The sequence below is a fragment of the Ambystoma mexicanum genome, chromosome 2q (assembly GCF_040938575.1).
Source record: "Ambystoma mexicanum isolate Mex_15411 chromosome 2q, UKY_AmexF1_1, whole genome shotgun sequence".
NCBI classification, from domain to species: Eukaryota; Metazoa; Chordata; class Amphibia; order Caudata; family Ambystomatidae; genus Ambystoma; species Ambystoma mexicanum.
The window spans coordinates 1,453,796,224-1,453,814,590 of NC_090924.1; the positions used below are offsets into that span (position 1 = coordinate 1,453,796,224).

The 18,367-nt window shown below is 44.5% G+C and overlaps 1 protein-coding gene across 1 annotated transcript in view; it reads left to right on the forward strand.

Moving 5' to 3' along the window:
* The first annotated feature begins 415 nt into the window (after positions 1–415).
* LOC138568880 (vomeronasal type-2 receptor 26-like) overlaps positions 416–18,367 on the forward strand; it is a 178,572-nt gene continuing 160,620 nt past the window's right edge. Inside the window, exons 1-3 of the mRNA XM_069646662.1 lie at positions 416–696; positions 4,875–5,166; positions 10,517–11,350. Of these exons, the coding sequence (XP_069502763.1) occupies positions 416–696; positions 4,875–5,166; positions 10,517–11,350 (1,407 nt within the window). The remainder of the gene's footprint in view (positions 697–4,874; positions 5,167–10,516; positions 11,351–18,367) is intronic.

Here is an 18,367-nt window from a genome sequence, read left to right on the forward strand (position 1 = left end):
TACAGAACCTTTCTTACAAGACATTCCACTTTCAGCCTCTGTAATGGAAGAGTTTCTGAGGATGGCTCTTGTGGTGGACAATGATCTTTTGCAAGCTGGCAAAGAGTGTCCGATTAATATTTCCTCAGGAGACTGTGATCGGGCAGTTCCACAGATTAAGAAAATGAATGGAAAGGCGAAAAAGAAGAGAAAAAGAAGGACAAGGCCAATACCTCAGCCTCAACCCCAATTGAGTACTCAGGGAAAGAAGAAAAAAATGAAGTGTAAGTCGGCAGACTCTAACCAATTCCTGAAAAAGTTAAAGGAGGGTATGAAAAAGGTTGAAAAAATCTAGAAAGTGATCCCCCCTAAAAAGGGTCAAGGGAATAAGGCCAAGAAGACAAATAAAGCAAATAAGGAATGTGACAATGACTCGATGGAAAAAGGAAAAACGATCAATAAATTAACAGTTGGAAGCCCGACAGATATACCTGAGCCTCCAAGGAACATTGCTCCCATATTTCTCTTGGCGAAACGTCAGAATAAACCAGCAATTTCCTCATTAAAAATTGCACCAATGTTTCTGAAAAAGGCCAAAAATGTTGTCATCTCCAGTCAGGGGAAGCCCTTGGTTCAGATGAATAAAGCTGGGGCACCTATGGTGGGAGAGGTGAACAATTTGGATAGTAAGGGGCTTGCGACTAAATTCAGTGGCAGGTACCCGCAAGGTCCTCAGGTTGAGGACTTGCCAGTGAGGGGCAATGGAAGCACTGTTTTGGATCCCTCAGTGGTAAACACCAACGTGGTGACTGCCTCTCAGAATTTACCTAACCAACAAAAAAAAAAAAGAATTGCAAAGTTTTCCTCTCAAGGGAAATGAGAATGATCCCTGCCCTAAAATATTTCACAACAGAGGATATTGATGTAGTTATCTTCCCTCTAGGTCCAGATACAAACACAGTGGAGGTAACTCTGAAGTCAAGACTTGGTGTGGGCTTAATCCTGGGAAAGATAGAGGCTTGGGATGAAAGAGGTCTGTTGATCTCCAACATATGTCCAGTACCCCCAATTGTCAACACAGGATATCCGCAGAGGGAGATTCAACAGACCTTACCCAAGAATAAAGAGGGATGCTCTCCAAACACAGTAAATATGTGGGAAATGGTTCCAGAGATAATCTCATAGGTCATCCTTAAAATGGGCATCTCCCAACAGAGACTCTAGGGATGAATCAATTAAAAGTACTATTGTGGAACACTCAAGGGTATAATTCCTTCTCTCAAGAACCAAGGAAAACTCAAATCTTTAAATCAGCACATTTAATTCTATTCCAAGAGACTTGGTCAACATGCCCAGTGGGGCTTGAATGTTTTGCTATTTTTCAGCATTTGGCTCGGGATTCAGAGGGGGGAGGCCAAGGGGAGGTTTGATGGTGGCATGTAGTAATGAGATTTTTTGAGTCGTCAAAGAGTGTATCTGATATTGGTGGAGGTATTCTAATGGTGCGAGCAACAAAAAGAGGGGCCAGCAGGGGTAAAGGCTGGATCATTATAAATGTTCATTGGAAACCTAAAATAATTTCTTTATATGATTTTCTGCTTCATCTGTCTAATGGTTTAGTGGAATGCTCACAGCAGTTCCCGCTAGATGACTTTATCCTTGCAGGTGACCTGAACTCTCAATGTATCACGACGGTCGACCACAGTTTGGGAAGATCCCGTCAAAAGACAAGTAATGGAGAAACTTGGGTAGATTTCCTGACAGAATGGGGTCTGAAAATGTTTAATGGTAACATCACGGGAAATATCCCACATTCTCCCTCTTGGAGGAGAGGGAAGGCTTTCTCAACAATTGATTACCTTTTCGACTCGAAAGGCACTTTTGACACGTGTCTCGATTTCCAGTTGGGGGAGGGCAACATTGACAATCATTTAATGTTAATTGGGCGCTACAAACATTCCTTTAATGTTGATATAATGGTCAAAAAGAAGCAACTCAGAACTCAAAAAGGTTGGTTAAAGTGACACTGTCAAGATATGGAACGTCTCAAGGAGGGTCCGAGAGTGCTTAAGAACTCTTATAGAAACTGGGTTAGAGCTCATAGGGGTCTGATGTTCCAGCAAGACGGGGAGAAAATGCTAGCTGACCTCTCCCTGGGAAACTCCAGAAACTTCTGGGCATTGCTTGGAATTAATGATATAAGTCGTTTGCAAAAACAAGATGTGGTTATCCAAGAACAGGCGTGGTGTGCTCATTTTGCAGGGGTCTATGATTGCCTGAATACTAGTCCTGGGGAGAGAATAAAACTAGTTGATTGGTTCCTGGACTTTTCTGCCTCAGATCTAGAAATGCTGATACAGAAATCTTCAGCATCCAGAGCTGTGGGGCCGAATGGCCTGAGCAATTCAAACTTAAAAATGGATCCACCTCTGTGTGCAAGGGTCCTAAAAAAACTGTTCAATAATATAATATAAGGGGGATCTGCACTTTACGGGGCATGGCTGGACCTCTCACAAGCCTTTGACAATATTGATAGGAACCTGCTATGGAAAAAACTAGATTCCTGGGGTATTCCTCCAAACCTACTAGCTATCCTGAGAGAACTCCATTCTAATAACTTTATGCGGGAAAGGCTGACTAGAGCAGGCCTACTCACAAATCCGATCAGGATACAGAGAGGGGTCCGCCAGGGATGTTTACTAGCTCCTTTTCTGTTTATCCTGTTTATGGCCACCCTAGCGGGGTGGTTGAAAGATATAAGACTAATATCCCCCATAATTGGAAACTCAAGAATGAGCGTATGCAGATGACGTTGTAGTCCTGGATCACTCTCAGGTAGGGCTGCAACGTCTTCTGTCTGCAATAGAAAATTATGCACAAAATAATAGTCTTATCATTAATCCTTTAAAGTCTAAGATTCTTAGATTCATACAACTAAGGAGGTTAGTGAAGCACTATGTTTGGAGCCTGGACCGATTACCGATTGAGATGGTTGTGGAATTAACATACTTGGGGGCAACAATGAGCTCTTTCCTAACAAAATGCGATCTGTTGCGATCAATTGAACTAAAAATAGTAAAGTTGGGAGCGCAAAAGAAAAAAATCAAGACTCAATTTTGTACATTTTCGATACTTCCTCTAGTGAGATTCTATATAGACAAGGTTGTTCCGATAATTCTTTTTAGTTTAGACAATAACTGCTTAGCTTTGGACATTGAATGGGACACATTGAAGCTAAGCTGTGGAAACGCACATTGGGGTTACCGGACTCTATACCAATAGTCGCCCTTAGTTATGAATTAGGTCTGACCTCACTCAGATCATGGCTCCAATGGAAATTGCTGAACTAATATAGAGTGGTTTTAGATTCTCCCAAAAACTCTTTATTTGAGGAAGTAGCGCAAGAGCTGCAATTGGGTAAAAATTGTTTCTTGACCAAGATGGTCAGAAATATTAGTGATAGCGGGTTGTGATCTTGATCTCCTTCTGGGTAATCAGGACAGGGTGAAGGATAAGATGAAACAGCGGGACTGGATTGATACCATAGATAGCATGAGGAGGGCAAAGATATCTGCCTCTTTTACAGTGATTGATAAACGATTATCGATGCTCCCTGCCTATCTAAAAAAGTCTCCATATATGCGGCTGGGATTAGCTATTCTTAGATTTTGTCTAAATCTTCTCCCGACCCTTGAGATTGAGGCTACAAGAGATAGTGAAGGGAAAATACTTCCGAGTTGTGATAAGTGTGATAATACCGTTAATCAGACATCCAAACACTTATTATCAGACTGTCCAGGTACTTGGAGTATGAGGGTAAGAAGATTTGGTAGGTTTGTCCATCATCTGTCATGGTTAAATACCACTGAATTTTGGTGGAGATTATCCTTATGTCATGAGTACGCTCTCTCAATGGAACTTGTTAGAGCACTGAGGGAACTTAATTTGATTAATGACTAAATTGAAAGGAGAGAAGGAGGTGAAGGTGATTGGTTGCCATGGGGGACAGACTAGTTTCTCTCATTTTAAGTTTCTTTTTGATGTTGTGTTTAAATGAGTAATTTATCTAATTTTAGTCTCTGTGAGACTAAAGAGTTTTATTGCTGTGAAATATGTGTTTTCCTGTTCGCTTCTTCTCCTTCTTCTGTTTTCTCTTTTTTTCCAGGTGCTGTTCTCTCATATTTTAGAGTCTGCGTTGAATTTATTTTTTTAAAGTTAATAATTTAGGAATTTGAATGTCTTTATTCCTTTTAAGGCTGTAGTTTTTCTTGTTGTATGATTGTCCTTGAAAAGTGTTTAAAGTCAAATGTTGGATGTGGCACGATAAATAAATAAAAATTAAAAAAAGAAATCCTTCCTAACAAACACTTCCACCGGCATAATCTGAGGAAGTGGGGAGGGTTATAAGGGTCAATGTGGCCATTGATGCGTCAGTTTGGGCTTCTGGAATAGGGCAGAGGATGGTAACAATTGGGATGGTAAGTGCATTGCTCAAGGTGTGAATCTCAAGATGTGTCCATTTCTTAAATGTGTCTCTGTGCCTGCCGCCAGTGGCTTTGGATGATGCTGCCTGTTTTGGGAAAGCTTTGTTTTTGAGTGTGCATGTGTGTGTGTGTGAGTGTGGCGTGTGCGGCGTTGCACTTCAATGTGCACTTTCCAGAATTCCAATTGTGCATCTACAGTCTGGTGTTATTCTCTACATTGGGGGATCCCAATATGGGGTAAGAGGTAAGTACTATTTGAAAATGTCCAAATATAGAAGGACAGCAGTTGTGTTGTTGTGCTTAGTTGGGGTCACTGCAAAAACCGGTGCACCCCATATAAGAGCTGGAACCTGACCAACACCACATTTGCAGAATGGCAACCCTTATAATGTTCTCTTTAATTTTTTTCAGCACATCAACGCGTTATCTTCTTCATTACTTTGCCTTCATTTATGCCATTGAGGAGATAAACAAAAATCTAGAACTTTTACCCAACATCACCCTGGGCTACAATATCCAAGACTCACAGGTGAATGAGGCGAAAGCTATGAAAAGCACCCTGGGAATAATTTCAGGAAGAGATGTACCGGTCCCTAACTATGAATGTCGGACCAGAGGCTCCCTGGCTGCTATCATTGGGGATATGTCATCTGATACATCCATCGCTATGGCAACCATCACCGGGCTCTACAGGTACCTGCAGGTGAGAGAATCATATTCTGTTATAGACATTAGTGATTTACCTCTAAGATAGATTGATATTTATTGCAGGTATCGCAGATCATCTTTGCTTTTATTAATATTATTATTAGTAATAGAAAAATGATTTATTAAGGGCACTGTATTACCACAAACCAGTTTCAAGGGGCTAGCATACCACCATACATAACATTTCCAATCAATAGGACAGAGACTGGAATGTGATATAGAAAATCAATAAGATTCTCCATGTAGACATCACAAGCCCTAAAGCTGAAGGCACCTATAAAGGGGACACGTATTGTTTAAGATGAAACTTAAAGATGTGCATCCAGAGACAACATCCTTAAGTGTGGTGGTTTGTTTGGCCATCTGTAACACATCCTTGCCAGTGACAGATCTGAGCAACCATGTAGGGTCCTACCCCTGAGCCTCGATGGAAAGATATTTAGGCGCAAGACCATTCATTATTTTCCACATCTGCATAAGGGCACAAGCTGGATTTGATCTTCAATCGTCAGCCAACCTAGTGTCAGCCTAGCCTGTGAGATATACTCAAGTGTGTGCAGCCTAAGAATTACACAGACTCAGCGAATTTGGATGGCTTGAAATTTGGAAAATACTTTCTTGGAGACACAGAAGGAAAGAGATAAGCATTACTGTATCCTGGATTGGACCGCTGCCTGAACTAGTATTTTATGATGGCCCTTGTCCAGCAGATGATTACACTGATTGATGTTGTATTGATGGAATGTGCACTTTTCACGACTGCATCCACCTGTGGGCAGAAGACAATTGGTTGGCGAATAGAACACCTAGGTTTCTAACTTCCACTATCGGGACAGGAAATAAACAAAGACTACCAGACAATAGGAAAGGAAGAAGAGCCCCACCGAGCTACTGAGAAGTAATGCTTGAGCCTTATCATCTTTTAAGCCAGGCGGTTTATCTTCCACCCATCACTGTATCATCCCTAGGCATTCCTCCACCATTCTGCCTCCATCATGCCTCCGCTGGAAATCCACCAGGATCTGAGTATCCTCTGTGTATAGCCGTCAGTCGAAACCCAATGTTTCTATAATCTGCTCTAGAAGAAAAATATAGAGATTAAAAAGGAGAGGAGACTGAGCGGAGCCTTGTGGATGACTACATTATCGACAACTACTGAATGAAAGAAAACTTTCCATCTATACCCTCAGCTCCCTGTCTTACAAAGAGGATCCTCATCAGGATAGCATTGTTCCAGTAATGCGCCTCAGAGTCTGTGATCCGATGTGTTGAAAGCGAGCAACGGGTCCAAAAGGATAAGTGCCGCTGGAGAGCTTTGGTCTTTTATCGCTAACACTTTTCCCTGATTAAACAATACAAATGTCTCTGTACTGCAAAAAAGGGGGTGGGGGAACCACATTAGGGATGGGCCAAGGTTTGCCATTTTCTAAATAGGAAATTGAAAATATGCTTCTCCTTCCATGATGTCAATCAGGAAGGGAAGATTTGATGTAGGTCTGCATGCAACTTTTTCAGAAATGGGAGTCTTGGGCTTCTTCCAATGGAGAAGGATATTGCCTCTCAGAAAGGGGGCATTAATATTATTAGCTGGATCTTCTGTCAGCATTGAGATGTGATCTGTTATAAATCTGGGTGGAAGAGGGTCAAGTGGTAGTAGCAGTAATTTATAGCGCCTTTTCCCTAATGTATGGCTTCAACGTGCTTGTGGTGGGAACGCCCTCGGGGACTGAAGCCCAAGTGTGGGAACATTCCAGACAAGACTTAGAATTCATGTGTGCATTTGGCCTTGATTAGGAATAATGTGGTCTGGCTAGACCCAAGAGGTCAGGCATGTGGATGAGCGCTAAGGGCGGTCACGCCAGTGCGCTAGTGCAAGAGACTCTATATATGACCAGATTGAGCGAATATTGTCGTTGGTTGTCGGTGTTTTCTAATAGCAGAGTTGTTGAGGAAAGTCTGGTGTAAGGACACAAAGCAGTTATTTGCCCAGCTGGACTGAATTTGTCATAGTCGTAGCTGCATCCTAAAGTGCGTGGATGGAGAGCTGTGCCTGAGGCAGATGTCCACCGGAGTGGTGTGTTATACGTACCTTAAACTCAGGTGGAGCTTATCTTTTATCTCACTAGATCGTCTCTGTGAAAGGACAAGCTACCCTCATAGGCTGTTCTAGGCGCCATAGACAGGCTACCCAGAAACTCTTCTAAGTGCAAATAGACATACTACCTTAGTACGCCTTCTAGGCATGGCAGACAGGCTTCCTTAGATGAAGGGATCATTGGATTCTCTAAACGCAATACACAGGCTACCTTTATAGTTTTACTATATATTTTCTACGTTCCATAATAGGCTACCATCAGACATCTTTTAAGTGCAATATCAAATATACCTGTATGTATCATTATGTGTTACAATAGCTAACATATGGCTCTTCTAAGTGTGATGTATAAGATACCATCATAAATCTTTGAGCACAATGGACAGGCTAACATTATAAGGTGCTGTCCCAAGTGTCCACTCCCAGATCCATTTAAGTGCAGCACCGAGCCCACCCCCCAATTCATTTAATCTTCACAGATCATCTAAGTGGAATACATGTGCCCCCCCTTCACAATGTCTGCTGCAGCAGTACACGTGTCCCCCTTCACAATGTCTGTTACAGCAGTACATGTGCCCCCTTCACAGTTCTTAATGTGATATTGTCTTTGCAGTAGTTGGGTGCTTGGGTCATCTGTAGAGGCTGCGTTATCACTAGCTTGGAACAGGACATGCTGGCTTAATATATCTTCTAATCATAATAGACAGGTTGTCGTCATTGAGCATATGATTCCTATTTCAAGTACGTTCTAAGTGTTTCATCAGCAATTCCATAGATCTTTGACTGGTGACAGGCTGCTAGTATGGATTCTCAAGGTGTGTAGCCACGGTGGGAGTGTAATGGACCGGACCACAGTACCTAATTACGTGCCCTGGTAAAGTACAGGCAAACTATTAAAATGTCAGGGCGCATCAGTCTGAGAGGATGCCGTCAAATGGGATGTTGTGTCTTCATGTACACTGAGTGGTGCGTGGATTGAGTGTGTGGGGTTGGTCGCTGTGACAACAGCTGGCATCTGCCTGTTGGTGTATGCACACGTGGCTTGCTGGTGTTTAATTGTGAGTGACAGTGTTGCATCCAAATGATGCCGTGATGGTACTGATAGGGGTGGGGAAGAGGATACCATGTTTTTGTGGGGAATAGGCAGGTTTTGAGGGCCTTGAGGGCCTTTCTGAAGTAGATATAGTTGTCAATGCAGCGGATGTGCTGTGGAAGGGAGTTCCAGATGGCAGGGGCATGGATGAAGAATGAGGATCCACCCAATCTGGTGGAGTTGCAATGGGGGTAACGTGGAGAAGAGCAGAGCCAGATTTTACGTTTCTGGAGGGTTGATAGCTTGTGAGCTTATCCTTGAAGAGTTTAAGTCTGGTGGTATTGAGGGATGTACATGCCCCCAGTGAGGGATCTACATGCCCTTAAAGGTAGCCAGTTGGCCGATTGGGAGCCATTGTAGCACTCTGAGTGCGGGACGAATATGTTCTCTTGGTGAGAAGACAAAGAGGAGATGGGCAGTCGAGTTTTGAATTCTATGGAGTTTCATGAGCTGGTATGCCAGAGCGCCTACGTAAAGGGAGCTTGCATAGTCTATGTGGGAGATGATGATGGCAAGGATAGCTGAGATTCGGTGGGCGTAGGAAAGGTACAGGAAGAGTAGCCTGAGGATAAGTATGTGGAAGAGGCATTTTCTGGACAGAGTTGATGTGGTGGGAGAGAGACAGTGTGCATCCACGATTGTTTACAGAAATGGATGCTGCAGGGACGGGTTCTATGGAGTGTGGCCAGGGGATAGATTGGGGAAGGAGGATTTGCCGCTTATTAGGATTTCCGTTTTGCCAGGGTTGAGGAAGAAGTGTTTGACTGTCATCCAGTGGTTGATTTCAGAAAGGCAGGAGGAGAGGTAAGGACGGGGGGGGGCTGGTGACTCAGGGATCATGAGGATGATCTGGGTGTCGTTTGCATAGCTCTAGAAGATAAGGTTATGAGATTGGATGAGTGCAGGGAGTGGGCTAAGGTAGATATTGAAGAGGAAGGGAGACAGGGAGGCTCCCTGTGGGACCCCTTTCGGAACAGGGCGAGGGAGGGAGGACAAAAGAGGGAGGAGCATAATTAATATAATATTTGCATATAGCACTGGAAATAAAAGACTAAGCAAGGCCTGACTTAAATACATGTATACCTAGTATTTTTCTTCTAAATATTGCAATATCTGGAATGTTTATGCGTTGCTGTATCTATACACAGATTTTATTCATGGTGCATATTATTACCCCTGGAAATGCTGTTCTTGATTTTGTTTTTTATCATGAATTATGTGACTCAATGGGCCTCATTACAGTAATTCCGGCGGGATATGGAAAAACTGCCTTACCGTTTCTGCCGCCCAGTATCCTGGTACTACTAGGATATTACAGGCAGCATAGATGCAGGTAAGATCCCATTAATGGGCTCCATGGATGTCATTGCCAGAATTACCTGCACTGGTGATTGCAGCATTTATTTGCCCGGTCTAGAAAAAATGTTGGTGCCAGAATTACCTGCATTATCTCCAGCAGTATTTCCGGTCCGGGGAACTCATAATGGGCCCCAATGTGTTTTTCTGCATTTATGGGAGCTATTGTAGTCCTGAAATAAATATATGTCAGACAGTCTAAGGCAATCTTCTGGGGGCAACTTCAAAGGGTGTGGGGCAATGGTCTGGGGGAAATGAAAGAGGCATAGAGCATTTCCCTGGCAGGGCAGTGCCAAAGGGCAATGGGCAAAAGCGGCATAGTGCAAGTGCCTGGCTGGGAGGCAATGTGAACTGACATGGATCAGTTTTGTGGGGCAATGTATGTGGGTTTGGTTCTTCTAGGGCATTGCGTAAAGGCCACGTGATAATCGTGTGGGGGTTACATTCTGATGGTAATGTAATAGTGACAATTAGCAAATAGCAGTTTCAGGTGACATGGGAAAATAGTAAATAAGAAAATGGCATGGGGAACTGTTCTGCATACGTGTACCCATATAGGATATAAACATGTTGGAATGATCAGCATAGTGGAAAGACACATACACACATCTGGCAGTGAGTGAGCAAACTCCTAATCACTGGAGGGATTAAACCTCTTCCCACCGCATGCAGTGGTGCATTTCCTTGCATGTTCTACTGCACTTAAGCACATCATTCGGCAGAGCATGCAAGCGTGTAATGCTGTGCTTTACTGCAGTGCTGTGTAACATGTCTAAACACTCATGTATGTGTCTTCCTCAGATCAGCTATGGTGCCATGGATCCAGTCTTCAGCGACAGGGTTAAGTTCCCATCCTTTTACCGGACAGTCCCAAATATGATCCACGAGCCCCACGGCTTCGCGCGGTTACTTAAGCACTTTGGATGGACCTGGGTTGGGATCCTCACATCAGACGATGACATCGGCACAAGAGCTGGTGAGGAGCTGGAAAGAGAGATCACCAGGAGTGGGGCCTGTGTGGCCTTCAATGAAAGACTCCGCATGCCCCCTCACTACACTGATGAAGAGACAGAGCGGACTGTAAATGTTGTTTCTCAATCGACTGCCAATGTGGTGATAGTTTACTGCACAAAAGAAGACTGGATGGCATTTCTTATTTTTTATTTGGAAGGAAAGAATGTCAAGGTTTGGCTGGCCTCAGCATCCACATCATACTTAAAAGAGCATGTGTTTTTGCCAAGGCCACAGCTACTTAATGGCTCTCTGGCCTTCTCCATTCCCAGGGGAGAGATCCCAGGCCTGAAGGAGTATATGTACAGCGTGACGCCGTTCAGTTTAGAACATAGTTTCCTACTTCTGGACACATGGGCTCTGTGTAGCGACTGTGCTGCACCTTATCCGGATGGCTCCTTCCCCTATGAGTACATATTACCTCGTTGTACAGAGAATCAGACATTGGGACAGATGCGGCTTGTAGGTAATGTACTGGATGTTTCCAGTTTGCATTTCACGTACAGTGTTTACACCGCCGTCTACGCTGTGGCACATGCCTTGCATCACATGATCACATCCAGCAGCGTAAATGCACGTTCACCAGAGGGTCAGAATCTCAGTAAACACTTCAATCCAAGGCAGGTAATATAATCACTTTCTTACTTCTAAATATATACCTGCCTATGACCAAAGTAAAGTATTCAGTTGCAACTCACTCACTTGCTCATCTACTCACTTGCTCCCACGGCACCTTTAAATAATTATAGCCAAGCAGTAAATCTACTTATGTGTGCCCCTTTCTGCCGTTCTTCCATACAGGGCTGCACGCAGTCATCCACTCCAAGATGGATGCCCAGCTGCACTAGGCTGCACGCGATGCTCATTCCCCCACCTTGCCTTTAGCCGCAACATCATTGGCTAGCAGCTTCTACAAGTTAGCCAACCAGTCACCGGGAGGCGTGAGCCGGCCATTTTCTTGATGGCCATTGATCTAAGGCTTGTACCTGTCCCTTGCCGGTCCCTGCCGCCTGTCAGCAATGCTGCATCTCTGTTCAAAGGACCCACTATCTCCCGGATGTCGCTCCCTTTAAGGTACTGTGCACGGAAATACCCACAATCTCTCCTATTGTTTATTGATGACTCCACGTGGCTACCACCTTCATTTAGCCCTGCACCCTCCCCCTCAAAATACCTTAGAGCGCTGCCATAAGACTATCGCATGCAGCGACCCACGATGTAAACTGGGAAACCATCTGCTGTTCATAATTCCAAGTCTGTTACTAAGCTTCCCCCCATCACCTATCTACTGGACCACACAAGTATTAATTTACCATGGGTGGGTTGCACTCAACCTTTACCCACTTTGCCAACTAAGTTATGCACAAAACTAGATACTAACCTTATCTGCCTGGTCACTATGTTTCCTGCTTATCATATATAGTCCTATGTTGCCCATGCCTAGCCACTGTGTTGCCCATGCCTATGTTCAGCTTATATAGCCCTGTGTTGCCCATGCCTAGCCATTGTGTTGCCTAGGCTCAGTATATATAGCCCTGTGTTGCCCATGCCTAGCCATTGTGTTGCCCATGCCTAGCCACTGTGCTGCCTATGCTCAGCTTATATAGCCCTGTGTAGCCCATGCCTAGCCATTGTGTTGCCTATGCTCAGTATATATAGCCTGTGTTGCCCATGCCTATGCTCAGTTTATATAGCCAGTGTTGCCAATGCCTACCCATTGTGTTGCCCATACTTATCCACTGTCCTACCTACACCTAATCATTGTGTCACCTATTGCTAGCACCTGTCTTACGTGCACACTATGGACCTGCCACCATTTTACACTGTTCTATTAAGAACTATCCTTTACATAATCACCTCACAAGACTTGAACATGCCCCAGCCTACTATCCAACAAATGCATGTACCTGCACTCCCCAAGCAGGCAGACATGATCACTAAACCCTGCAGTCTCCAATAGAGAAACCACAAACTCTGTGCCGCGCTCCCAAGAATTTATGATCCACTAACTAAAACACTACCTCCTCATGCCCTCTTCACTACTAAACTTCCAAGGAACACTCAGTCCAATACCAATACCTCCTCCTACAAAGATACCAACGGCCAACACCCACTTCAGCTCAACAGCCGACTCTTCAGAAATCCTACCACCCCTCTGAAATGCCAACCCAAGGCTCAGCCACCACCTGCCCAACCTACTCAAACTGGCATAAAAGGTGCACTAATAAACGCCTGCTCCATGGTGGCCCACGCCACAGATATAGCCAACCTTATCCACAATGAAAATATCGACCTCCTGTCCATTACTGAATCATGGCTCCAATCTGCAGCAGGCCCCGCAATTATGCTGGCTATCCCTGACAATTACACTCTGATAAGACTAGATCGTACTCCCTCCAGAGGTGGAGGTCTTGCCATAATTGTTACGAACAATCTAACCCTGAGACTTTCCACACCCCATAATACAAAGTCCTGTGAATCCCTCACCGCCAAACTTACCACTTCTAATACCCAGACTATCAACATTCACCTGATATACCGACCGCCAGGTCCTCGAGGTTCCTTTGAGGAAGAGCTATCGAACATACTATCGGACAACCTCAAAAACTCATCACATTGCCTCATCTTAGGCGACGTTAACGTAGGTTTCAGTGACCCCCTACATCCTAACGCCATACAGATCAACAACTCTCTGGAGGAAATAGGATTCACCCAAAAGGTCACAGAGGCCACTCACATTAAAGGAAGGACCCTTGACTGGATTGCTGAACATAATTGCCCAACCACTGTTACCTCAATATTGCCTCAGCCCTGGTCTGACCACTTCCTGATCTCCTTTACGCTAGAGGCCACATCTCCCATGAATATCAGTAGCATAGCACCTGCTGCCCCTACTAAAAATAAAATAAATATTACTCCTGAAAAACTCATCCCCCTCATACTTCCCACACTGAACTCTATCCCAGACCAGACCGATCCATCTACCATGGTAGAAATGTACAATAAAGTGATGCTCTCATCTCTTGACACCATAGCACCATTGAAAATCAGAAAGAGTAAACCCCAACAACATTTAAACACATGGTTCTAGCCCCACCTGAATGAAATTAGACAAGAAAAATGCCTAAGTGAAAAAACCTGGTGAGCAGACCCCTCAGATCTCAACAAGAACAACTTGAATAAACTAGCCACGCTCTACAAAAAAGAATTCATCCTAGCCAAACAAACATCTTACAACCTCTGAATCTCCCAAGCCAAATTGAACACCAAAGAACTGTTTGCTATTCTCAAAGAGGTAGAATCACCTATCCAAGCCCTGGTCAATGAGATAATAACTCTTCAGGCTTAGATCAACAATAAAAAAGACACTCTCATTGCCTCTAAGACCTGCACCAAAGCCACACCAGCACCTCAGACCATCCCAATCCCACCCACACCACCGACTCCCTGCTTCTACTTTCACAAAGTATCTATCAAAGAAGTTGAAAAAGTTATCCTCACCTTCAAACCATCCAATTGCCATGGTGACCCATGCCCAGCTCAAATTATAAAAGATTTGGCCCGTGACTTTTCCGCTTTCATCACCAAACTCATAAAGGCGTCCTTCACATCAGGCACCATACCTAATAACTTGAAACAGTCCTGGGTCCTCCCCCTCCTCAAAAAACCAAACCATGACCCATCCATCCCCACTAATTACCACCCTATCAACACAGTGCCATTCCTACTCAAAATCTTAGATAAAATAGCATATTTGCAAATCCAGCATCATCTGGAACAAAACCACCTTCCAGGAGTTCAACAGTCGGGCTTCAGACCTCAACATGGTACTGAGACTGCACTCATAGACCTTAAGGCACAAATTGATGCACTAAGAGACGAAGGCAAGACGGCACTCCCGCTACTCCTTGATCTCTCAGCTTCTTTTCATTTGGTTGATCACAAGATTCTCTGCAACCACCTGGACTCCGCGGCTCACTTCTCCCAAGAGGCAGTCGACTGGATCCAGTCCTTCCTTGATAACAGGACAATGCAAGTTTTCTCTCCCCTAGCAGCTGCTGAACTTTCACCTATCTCTTGCATTGTGCCCCAGGGCTACTGCGTATCTCCTACTTTGTACAACATTTTCACAAAGCCCCTTTTCGATGATCTAGATGACTTGGGTATCACCTACACTAATTACGCTGATGATACACAGATCCTCATCCCGTTGACGGGGGATTATGGCAAGGATTTGGCCTTTGTGAACAGAGTATACCTCATCATCCAGGCATGGATGCCTCTCATGGTCTATGCCTGAATGATGACAAAACGGAACTCCTTATTCTAGGCACCCCATCCAACATCACTAGATTAGGCCAGGACTACTCCTCCTTCAAAATTGACAACAACTACATCACTGTGGCTAAGCAGTCAAAACCCTTGGCTTCTACATAGATTCTACGCTAACCTTCGGGAAACACGTAAATGCTATGACCTCGGCCACCTCCTAAACATGCAAACTAATCAGAGCAGCCAAGCCCTTCCTCTCACCTAACAACTGTATTACTTTAGCGAGAGCCCTGATCCTTTCCAAATTGGACTATTGCAATGCCCTCTATGTAGGCACAACAAATACATTACGACGAAGATTCAGACCCTCCAAATCAATGCCTTAAGAGCTGCCCTGAGCTTCCCAAAAAATTCTCACGTATCTGACGTTAGAAGATCTGTCAACTGGCTCTCTAAGAAAGACAAGATTCTACTCAAAACTGCATCCTTGAGATACAAATGTCTCCACCAGTCTGCCCCTCAATACCTCACAGCTAGATTTACTAGACATGTAGCCACTCGCCCTCTAAGAAAAGCCAATTCCAACCTTCTACTAGTACATAGATACAAACGCACTAAGTCCGGCGGGAGCAGCTTCCCCGTCAAAGCGGCACAATACTGGAACTCCCTTCCACCTGCCTTATGGGAAGATCTACCCTATTTGCAGTTCAGATCCAATCTAACCATTGGCTCAAGGAACACGATATCTGAACCTACATCACATGCATCCTCCTTAGCACCTACCGCATTTATTGTATATATGTATCTTACAGTACCTCACTGCATTCATTGTATATATCTGTCCTACAACAGTACTTACTTACGTTTGTATAAATTTCGTTCTGACTGTTGATCATGTGCACAGCACTGTAACCATAGCTGTTCTTTATTCTTTGTACCAATGTAACATAAGTTTAGCAACCCTCTTTATGCCTTCGCGCCCTAATACCCTCAGGTCTGGTGCGCAATATAAATAATAAAACAAACAAACAAACTCACTCACTCAATGTCTCCCCTACTTGCACCCTCACTGACTCATTGTCATTGGTTGGAACTGCTAGCTCAATAGGTTAATGTCATTGCTGTTAAGATTTTTGTGTGATCACGCAGAGGGACTGCATCCTTGAATGGGTATTAATAATTAGTGCTAATAAGAGGCGAAGGGACATCATATAATTAGTCCATTATAAACCGAGGGGGATCTGAATTTATGATCAACACAATCCCGGTTTCCAAGGAGATCACAGTGGTGGAGAGCCTCACGGTCCTGCACAGAGGGACATTGGGTGAGTGGTGCACATGGTGGGATGTGATGATGTCTGATAACAACTCAAAATAAATGGTGGCATAGGGCCGGCATGGCGGGAAATGTAGCATGAAAGTGCAGCTTCCTCCTATTCCAGCTGCAACACTGTAGCGATGGAGGCTCAAAATTCTGAACAAAGGACGCGACGCGGAAGAGGTCAGTGGAGACAATGTTACCAGTGAAGGAACATTGAGGTTTGGTTAATATGAGATTAAAAAAATCAACAAAAGAGGGCAGACTAGCCACACCATTTTCTGACATACCTTTAACAGAACTGATCATATCTCTAATGGGGATTGTACCTGTCGGGGAAAACTAAGTCTGCACACTGAATTTGGCAGTGTAACAGGAGACAGAGTCGGTTTACTGCATTGCAATATAAAGCAAAAACTAGCTAGCTGTCCACTTTTAAGCTTCTGAAATAATGCTTCAATCCAATGTCTTCTATTAGCTTTAAGGTGTTAATGTTTGTCCTTTGTGAGACAGGTATGGTATCATGAGAAATATTAGACTCAAAAGCATTCGTTTTAAAACCTTTATTTATTAAGGGTCCTGGGGTGGTGGAACGCCTGACTGGCCGTAACTCTAGAAGAATGGTTCCCGTAAATGATGCTTCTAATGGCCATTGTCGACGTCTAATAGTCCAAAATACAAATCAGTCTGTGTCGAAACCTATGCTTGCCCTCACCCTATAAATAAAATGTGATAGGAAGTCTTTTGCAAAGGAAAAATTGCGGTTAAACAAAAATGGCAAAACCAAAGTTTGCTACACGTGGTTTTCTCATCAGGTGCGATTTGGTCAATGTCACAAAGATGGCTTCACTCACCTGGGCTGTTCATACAACCTTCTCCACAGGACCCTTACAGTGAACTCAAACACCTTCAATGTGCTTGTGTGCCTTGGGGTTCCCTTCCCCAAGTTTCAACTTGATCATTTTTAGCCTTCAGTACAAAACACAAAGGGGGTCATTACGAGGTTGGAGGTAATTGAAAAATGATGCTGGTAAAGGATTACCGGCACCGCATACTGCTCCGGGCTATTCCAACCTAAGAACCCGGTAATAGAGGCGGTGCTAATAACGTTTCCGCTAATAGCGGCATGGGCGCGGGCACGCGGGCCCTCAGGCCGGAAATACCGGGATGCCGATAACAGGAGGACATCACAAGTCAGGCAGACATGCAAATACTGGCATCATGAAGTCGCTAATACGGGATACCGGCATGCCGGCAATACTGGCATAGCGAACCACCCATAAACTGCTATTTGCAGTGTTCCCAACTGCCACAGGTGAACACAATCAGCCCAGGTGGAGGCACTGGAGTCTGGGCAAGCACAAAAGGAGCACACCCACACACCACACCCCTTCCCACACCAAAATGATTCCACTAGTAGTAGCAATACTGGGGCTGGAGGACATGCTTGCATTGCCACACCAGCAACAACAACAACAGCAGGAACCACAGAGGAGACACAGTAGGAGAAGGAGGGTGAGACAGGCCCAGCATGCCCCACCAGTGCAGCCAGCGGTACCATGCAGGCAGTCCCCAATCCCTTGCATCAGAGCCAGTCCATTCAACCTAACCCCAGAGCAGATCCACACCCTGTACCATCTGGACCGGGACACAATCACCACCATTGTGGACATGATACACAACGACATTGTCAGCCTCATTGAAATACGCACCGCAATCCCCCCTCTACTGAAGATAGTGTCGCTGCTCCACTTCCTTGCCACAGGCACCTACCAGAAAACAGTGGGGCACATGCAAGGCATATCACAACCCTTATTTTTTCGCATGCTGAACCAACCAAGTGCTGGATGCCCTCCTGAAGCACACAAGGGACTACATATCCCTACCACGGACTCCCCAGGATACTTTTCATACAAAAGTTGGCTTCCATGCACTGGCAGGCATGCCAAATTGTATAGGTGCTCTCGACTGCACCCACGTGAAGTTGGTGAACCCGCATGCCATGGAGGTGGTGTACCACAATCGCAAGCAATACCACTCCATCAATGTGC